At 52.6% G+C, this 8,449-nt stretch overlaps 1 protein-coding gene and 1 long non-coding RNA gene across 2 annotated transcripts in view; one reads left to right on the forward strand and one right to left on the reverse strand.

The window, feature by feature from the left end:
- LOC128807784 (uncharacterized) overlaps window positions 1-1,851 on the reverse strand; it is a 20,770-nt gene extending 18,919 nt beyond the window's left edge. Inside the window, exon 1 of the long non-coding RNA XR_008437271.1 lies at window positions 1,469-1,851. This is a non-coding gene — a long non-coding RNA (uncharacterized LOC128807784). The remainder of the gene's footprint in view (window positions 1-1,468) is intronic.
- On the forward strand, window positions 631-8,449 carry HDHD5 (haloacid dehalogenase like hydrolase domain containing 5). Its single transcript, XM_053978350.1, has 8 exons — window positions 631-711; window positions 796-996; window positions 1,211-1,323; window positions 1,963-2,056; window positions 2,519-2,552; window positions 2,922-3,096; window positions 3,378-3,566; window positions 4,185-8,449. The coding sequence occupies exons 1-8, from the start codon at window positions 631-633 to the stop codon at window positions 4,540-4,542; spliced, it is 1,245 nt and encodes a 414-aa protein (XP_053834325.1). The 3' UTR covers window positions 4,543-8,449.

Genomic DNA, 8,449 nt, shown 5'->3' on the forward strand with positions numbered 1-8,449 from the left:
GATGATCTCAGAGGTCTCTTCCAAACTCATTGTTCTGTGATTCTGGGACAGTCCCTGCCGCGGTCGGCTGGCAGAGGTGACAAGCTGCGGCGCAATTCCTCGGCATGCAGAGCGGCAGGCAGGGTAAGCAGCAACCAGCCAGACCGAAACCAGGCTGCGCCCGGGCCGCCGCCTTCCTTATCACGAGAGCGGGGCCCTGCAGCTCTGCAGCAGTTCCGCCCACAGCCCGGGAGTCTCCCGTCCTTTGACTTTGTGAAGGGCTGAGATAAACCCGCTCTGATTGCCTTGCAGGGCTCAAAGCCTTTCGCTCCCTCCTGCCCAAATCTCTGCTCGCCGGTGATTCTGGCCATGGCACGGCTGCCTGTGGCCAGCGCACCCCTTTGCGGGTCCCGCCAGCCCCGCTGCTGCTTCCAACACCCGCTCCCCTCTCCAGCTCTCCCCAAACCCGCTTCGCCCGCAGCAGGGGCAGCACCCTTCCCTCAGAACACCCAGAACCGCGGTGCGGCCGGGCCGCCCCGCCCCGCCGGCCGCGGGGAGCTGTAGGCCGGCAGCGGCGGCGTGTCCGCGGCCGCAGGGGCGGGTGGGAGCTGTAGTCCGAGGGCGGCGGCGTGCCCGAGGTCGCCGGGGCGGATGGCGCTGCGCGGCTCGCTGCGGGCCGGCCGGGCGCTGCTGCGCGCCCCGGGGCCGCCCGCCCGCGGGCTCTGCGGCCGGGTGCGTGCGCGGAGGGGCGCGGGGCGGGCGCGGGGCGGGCGGGGAGGCTCTCCCGGCTGACCGTGCCCTCCGCTCGCCTTGCAGCCGCCGGCCTTCGGGTTCCTGTTCGATGTGGACGGCGTGCTGGTGCGGGGCAGCCAGCCCGTGCCCGCCGCCCGCCGCGCCTTCCAGAGGCTGGCGGACGGCGGCGGGCGGCTGAGGGTGCCCGTCGTGTTCCTGACCAACGCCGGGAACTGCCTGCGGTCGGCTAAGGCCCGAGAGCTGTCCCAGGCGCTGGGGCTGCAGGTAATGGTGACGGGGCAGCGGGAGCGGTGTCCCGGCCTCGGAGCGCCGGCTGGAGGGAGCCCGAGCGGTCCCCCCGGCACGGAAGCACCAGGAGTGCCCGGCCTGGCCCCGGCCCGAGGGGCTGCAGAGGGGCAGCGATGCCACCCGACCGCCGGCGGGAGGGGGCGAAAATCCTCCCTGCGGCTCCCAGCCGGCCTCTCCCTCCGTCCCGCAGGTGTCTCCGGAGCAGGTGATCCTGTCCCACAGCCCTCTGCAGCTCTTCAGCCAGTTCCACCAGAGGTGCATGCTGGTGGCCGGGCAGGGGCCCGTGGAGGAGAACGCCCACAAGTATCCTTTGTGCCTCGCGGTGCTCTGCGCGCCCTGCTGCGGCGTCCCGGCTAAAGGCTGCTGCTCCCGCCCTACCCCTACTGCCCCTGGCACTCGCTTGCTCAGCTTCTGAAGCACAAGGAGACACAAAGGTCATTGGGCTTACCTTATGGGGCAGCGTCCTTGTGGACAGGCTCAGGTGCTGTTGATCTCCACGTTGGTCACTTCCTGGCTCCCCCGTTCAGTGTTTGGCTTCTCGTGCTCATGACTTCTCCTGCGATTGCTGTTCTGTTGGTGGGATGTGACCATGAGGACTCCATCAGCTTTAGGTGTCTCACTTTTGAGATAAAGTTGTGCTTCTCCCATTCTTTCACGGCAAAGCCCATTAGAGATCACTCCCAGCTGTCCCAGGGATAAGGTTTTCCCCAGAATCTGACAGCAGTTGAAGGAACTCAAATATGACGGGGCTTTGAGCAGTTTGGTCTGGTGGAAGGGTTCCTTGTCTGGCTGAAAGCCATGAGGTTATGCTTTAACTGCTATGCTACTAGGACTTGCATTCCTTAATCCTATAGATGCTTCTGCACGTAACTTAAAGAAAAACTGTCACTTTAAACCTCAAACAAACCAGTCTCCACAACATTCCTTGATGGTCTGAACTAGCCTGGGGTTCAAGCACGTGGTCACCATAGAGGCCCTGAGGAAGGCATATCCCCTGTTAGACATGGTGGACCTGAGCCGGAGGCCGAAAGAACTGGTAATTTCCTGAAACAGCAGCAGAAGGGGTGTTCTGCTGCAGAGCTGGTCACAGCACGCAGCAAAGGGACAGGGCAGCTGCCAGTGAGGTCCCTTAGCAGGAGCCTGGCACTGTCCCTGAGCAAGCAGCCCCTCTGCTTTTCCCGGTGTTGGCTCCTGCAGGAAGGGCAGCGACTCTCCCCTCTCCTTTCTCATGCCACACCAGCCTTCCATTGCTGTTCCTTGCCGTGAGGGGTAAGGTGGTTTGGTTGACATCTCCAGCTCTGAGACAGGAGTACAAGATCTGTGAAATCCCATCTGGGACGGGGGAGGGGGAAAAAATACTCCTTCAGGATTCCAGGTGGCTTTGTCCTGCCTTATTATGGAACTGCCTTGGCAGGTTCAAGGGAGGCATTTTTAGTTTTGTTTTGGAGATGGCATTAGGTTTTGCGTTACTAATCCAGCCTTCCTTCTTTTCTGGCAGCCTCCTCCCACCACTGGCTTCCCCACTATAGAAGGTAAGCAGTGGCCTGTGTTTACATATGAGCAGCAAGCAGAGCTAGGAGCAAGGCAGGCCAGCTGGGATGGGAGCTAATGATGTGCTGTCAGCTCACTGCTATCCGTGGGCAGCATATTCAGAGGGTACAGCCAGGAGGCAGCCTCGCTGCTGGAAAAAGCTGGATAAAAGCAACTTTTCCCTGTGCCATGTGCCAGTTTCTGGAACCAGTGGTGCACATGGTGCAGTGATGTGCAGACTGGAGCTCTGGCACCTGCCATGTTCCACTGGTAGCTGTACTTGCCAGGGCAGCCCAGCACAGGAGGGGTTTTGTTAGCGGGTGGCTTTTGGATGCTGTGAGTTTCCAAAGGGTTTCCTCAAAATCTTGCAGGGGTGATTCTGTTTGGCGAGCCAGTGAGGTGGGAGACGAGCCTGCAGCTCATTGCTGATGTGCTCCTGAGCAATGGGAACCCTGGGGCAGAGCTGCAGGATGTACCATACCCCCATCTGCCCATCCTTGCCTGCAACATGGACCTCCTGTGGATGGCTGAAGCCAAGATGCCCAGGTGAAAAGCACGTGTGGTATTTGGTTTAGCCAATTCCATACTCCTCTCGTGCAGGTGATCTTTTCCTACTGTGTTTTTTCAGCATCTGAATGTTTTAAGAGCTTGATTGTATGATGTAAGCTGCATGAGAAAAAAAGGCTAAAACCTGGGTAGGAGCAAAAGCCAGACCACTGTCTGTGGAAGTGTGTGTGGGCACCGTGTCCAAAACAGGCAATAACCAAGGAGTGCTTGCTGCTTCAGTGGTGTTTCTGGGGATGCTGATGACCTCCTTTCTGGGGCAGGTTTGGCCATGGCACTTTCCTTCTCTGCTTGGAGAGCATTTACAAGAAGGTGACAGGCAGGGAGCTGAAGTACGAGGCCCTGATTGGCAAGCCCAGCCCAGTCACCTACCGCTATGCCCAATACTTGATCCAGCAGCAGGCAGAGCAGCAGGGCTGGAAGGCTCCCATCCGACGCCTCTATGCAGTTGGGTAAGAGACTTTTTCCTGCTGGTTTCCTTGGGGAGTTGCAAACTGACTGCTCTTTAGTGGTGGTGGGGGTTTTGTTTGGTTTTGGGTTTGTTTTTTTTTTTTTTCTTTTTTTTTTTCTTACTTGCTTGTTTTTTTTTTTTTTTTCCCTCTGGATATTTCTAAAGTTAATACCAAAATTCCCATGGTATCTCTGGAGCCTCACATCCTGGAACAGAGGCTTGCTAGCTTTTTGTACCCTACACAGCAAAGCTGTGCACTGCAGGATGCAGAGTGCGACTCAATTAAAGACAAAATTAAGAGACCCAGGTGCAGTACTGTTAGCTCAGTTTGGCCAAACACTTTGGGAACATAGGGGTTATAATCCAGTCATGGCTGAAACTGCTCTGGGTGCTTGGGATGTGCTGTCTCCCCTTAGAAAGGTGCACATGTCCTGAGCAGGGCAGACTCACTGGCCAACACCAGCTGCTCCTCATGATCTTAGCAGCTATCTCACACCCCTTCCTCCTTCAGTGCTGGCTTGATCTCAGTCCCCCAGAGCCAGAGGGCTTGTTTCTCATTTCTGAGCCCATTCTCATGGGCTTGTTTCTCCTTTCTGGTTCACGCTGTGACCTTATCCAGGGATAACCCTATGTCTGACGTCTATGGGGCAAACCTCTACAACAACTACCTCAAGTCAGCTCAGCAGAACCAGGTCCAGGCTGGGCTGAAGAGGAGCCCACAGGCAGCCAGTCCCCAGGCTGAGGTTTCCCTGGAGCTGAGGAATGACTGCAACAATTCAGTGGAGAGCTGCGAGTCGATTCTGGTCTGCACTGGGGTCTACCGCCACAACGGCGACGTTCCCAAGAAAACAGTGGAGACAGTGTTCCATGGACACCGGGACTTCTGCTTCGACCCCAGCCTGGTGGAGGCATCTTACATAGTGCAGGATGTGGATGATGCTGTGCAACTTGCTTTTAAAAAAGAAAACTGGAGCTAGGGGTTAAGACAGGTGTGCCTAAAGATCTGCTGTGAGGGGTTTTACGTACTGGAAAGGGAAGAGGGGAAGAATGGGGAGGGACCTGGGGTGATTTTCTAATCTAGCTAATGTTAAAGAAAACTCCCTGTTTTAGCACTAAAAGCCCCTTAATGTTATTGATACTCATCTGCCATCCTGACAGCTGCCCACAGACTTTCAGCTGTGACTGTACATTGCTGCCAGCCATAATTGAGCCACAATGGAAACAGGGTAAAAGGAGTAGGCTTGTCCCAGCAATCCCAGTTTTGTTCAGCTCTCACAGCTCATTCTTTTCCACACTTTGTGTGCAAAGATCAGGGGAGCCCACCCTCCTCTTTGTGAGGTGTTTGAGGGCAAAGCTCTTCCCCACACAAGAAGCCACCATCAGCCATTTGTAGAATGTGCTGTTTGTCCAGGCTGTGACTGGAGCACACCAGAAGCTGGGCTGTGGTGGCTCTGTGCCAAGAGAAGGCTTTAAGGCTTAACATTCTCCTTGTGAAGAGTAAGTGCCTATGGACTTTAACAAATTCTCTTTGCTTGGGGATTTGCCACTGCATCACTGTCAGCCTGAAACAAAGTTCTGTTTTGCAGTCATCTGGCAGCTGTGGAGAGGCAGGGCCCCTCAAAGGAAGCTTCAGTAGCCAGAGCAACTTGCTGCAGGGCTGAGGTGAAAGTTATATTGTTCCCTCCCCCCTATTTAGCATTCTGTGAACACCCCTGCCTTTTCACATCCCACTAGGGAGCCAGCAGCCTGCGCTCAGCAGCAGAGGAAACCACCACAGAGTTTGAATTGGCAGAGTTGTCTTTGCCCAGAACTCAGTGCTGCAGCAAGAGGCTCTTTTGGCACCCACTCTGATCCCAACTGTTGCAAGGAACATCCACCTGCTCCAGCTGGCACAGCTTCCAAGAGGGGCCCTTCTTTGGAACAAGGGCCAAACAAAAAGAGTCCCAGTCCACCTTTGCTCCTTCCTTGCATGCAAAGATTCAAAGAGAAGATCATCAAGCCAGGATAGTACCAGAGCCCCAGACTCCCAGGCCTGATCTTTTAGAATACAAATGTCTGTGTCTTCCAGTTCTTTTGTTCCTCTCATCTCTCATGTGGTTTGCAGCTCAGGGATACCCCATACAATCTGACCTCTGGTCCCTCCTCTTTCTTCAACATGCAGGTAGAGTCCCCCTAACATGAATTAGCAGCTGGGACTTGCCTGCCCAGGAACATTTCCCTAACAACATGCACCTTCTATTGCCTCTGTTCTCCTAGCCAGAGAAAGATAAGACTTGTGTCTCCATAGACATTCCAAAGAAGATAAGCAAGGTTTGCATGAGAAATTAATGTGAAAGATTTGGCTTAGCGAGGAGTGTCTTAATTCTAGAGGAGCACTGTGATTTTAGAAGCACAAATCAGCCTGTGTATATGATGAAAAGCCTTGGAGCCAGCACAACTGAGTTGGTTTTCCTAATTACAGTCAGCTCACACCACACTGAAGTATCAGAAATGAGTCTGCTCTGCCTCTTCTTTCCACCTTCCTGCTTTACCAGGCAGCTCCATACACAGGGTGCAAACAAGATGTTCTGCACAGAAGTTTGAGTTCTTAACCCAAATCTCAGCATCCATGTGCACTGAAATTCTGCTCCAGCAGCTCTCCATCCTCTCAATACTGATGTATCTTCCTAGGAAGGTCACACTGCAGCATAGGCTCTGTTCTTAAGTTGTGCCAGGCTCTGTGTGTGAAGCAGATCATGTGCTCTTTCAGTTATACAGGCAAAAGAGTTCCTTTTCTGTTTCTCTATCCTTCACTTCATGAATAAGAGCAGGAAAATACCTCTTTGCATGTGTTTCCCTCTGTGAAATCAACAATGGGAAGCAGTTTCTTCCTCTTACCACTACTTGGGTTTCTTCTCCTTTGTCTCATCAGGACGAGAATTGCTTGGCTGCTTCTAGAAGCAGCTGTAATGGGAAGAACACAGATTTGAATCCTTTTCCTTTCACTGGAGAGAGAAGGAAATTGCCATTTCATCTCGTTGCACAAAACAAGGGCTTGTCTGCAGTTCCCAGAAGAGCAAGCACATGGAAGGACTTGGGATATAACACAGGGAAGGTCCTTTGGCTGCAGCACCTCTCCACAGTCACAGCTGTGCTGTGCACCCAGCGTGCAAGGCCTGAAACTGGAGCCCAAATCCCATTTATCCATAGGGTATCTCCAGTGTCCCCCAGCCTTGCTTTTCAGAGGGGCCATGCACTGCAGGAAGAGGAGCACTCCCTTTGCTTGCAGTGCTTGCTGACTTGGGTGGTGACTTCCATGGGATTCCTTGGAATGGTCCTCATAGATAGACCTCAGGGAGCTGGTTGCTGGCAGGAAAAACGAGCCGCACCTTCAGCGTGGTGAGTGCTGACTGCAGAAATGCTGAGGTCTGTCCGTCTGCAGCCAGCCTTTGGCAGAGCTCTGTCTTGTTACGTGTTAGAAGTGTGGTGCCAGTTCCTCAGAGAAAAGGTGCTGCTGAACCACTGTACCCTGAGGGCTGTGGCACCTCTTCCAAGGAAGAGGTTTGTGTTTGCACAGAGAGGGAGCCAGGCATCTCCATCTTTGGAATAGCAGTGGAGGTGAGCTGACTGATGTGAATCTGCTTCAGATGCCAAATCTGCTTTTAGCTCTGGATTTGGTTAGTTGTTTTTTGTGGGTTTTTTTTTCCCACCAGTGTTCTGTGAGTCTTAAAAATGCGTAGGAGGAACTTCAGTGATAAGGAATTTTTAAAAAATGCTTTGCTTGCGAGTTGAAATTGAACAGAAGGGAGGAGAAGGAATCTAGAAATATCTTGTACCCTTTCCCTAATTCGTACCAAGTAAGGTTGCATAAAAAACTCTGCTTTGTTGCTCTCTGCACTAATTAGCCAGATGGGCTGTCCTTGGTCTGAGCAATGCAAAGACCTTTCCCTTCTTCCCCTTCTTAGCTCCTTGAAACAGTGCACTTTGTCCAAGTCCCTGCCAGGGAATTGCATGGACCCACTGATGGAGCAGGAAATCTGGCTTCTCCAGCTGCTGTTGGACAGTGGCTTGATTCTGAAAGGTTTCTGTTAATGACACTGCTTGGCAGGTCTCCTCTGTTCCATGAGTTGTGCTAGAGTTTATTGAGTTTATAGAGTTTACTGGCTTGTAGCTTATTTCCAGTTAATTTATGGACATCTGTTACTGCCAGAATTCAGTGAAATCCTTTTTCCTTAGAACTGCAGCTTCCTGGAATTAGCTTCCAGCATGGCTGGAATGAAACTCTTCCTTTGTCTCATGCATTGCTCAGAAGAGGTGTCTCTGAAGTAGTATTTCTGTCCTTTGGAGCTGTCATCCTTCTGTGCAGACTGTGGGACCAAGCAGGAGAGGGGACTTCACTGCTGATCCAATACCTTAATATTTACATGGTGCACTGCCCCGTACAACCAACAGGGCAAAGACCTGATCCTAGCAACTCCATCTTCCTAAGATGAACAGGTTTTAGTCAAGCCAGAAGGGAGCTTGCAGCTGAAACTAGCAGGAAGGAACCAAGGGCTAGACCATGTTTTGGATCTGAAGCCAAGAGCTTTTGTGGCATGCGATAGAAGAAGTTAATTCCTTTATTCCACAGGACACATGCAACTGCTAACCTGGCATTCAGGGCATCAGAAAACACTGCTGTCCCCCTTCCTCCCAGTCCTAATCCTGCCATGTCTTTCTCCCTCCAAGAAATGGTAATGTTTCAGATTGTGTCATGTGCACTGTAGAAGAGTGATTATGTATCATTCAGAGAAATCACAAGCTGTGATTATTTTTGATTTCATATTAATTTCAGTGCAGTTACAGAGTTGCTGCTTTGTTCAAACACATATGTAAAATAATAAAAGATGTTTTCTTTGAAATTAA

Source organism: Vidua macroura, chromosome 5 (genome assembly GCF_024509145.1).
Source record: "Vidua macroura isolate BioBank_ID:100142 chromosome 5, ASM2450914v1, whole genome shotgun sequence".
NCBI classification, from domain to species: Eukaryota; Metazoa; Chordata; class Aves; order Passeriformes; family Viduidae; genus Vidua; species Vidua macroura.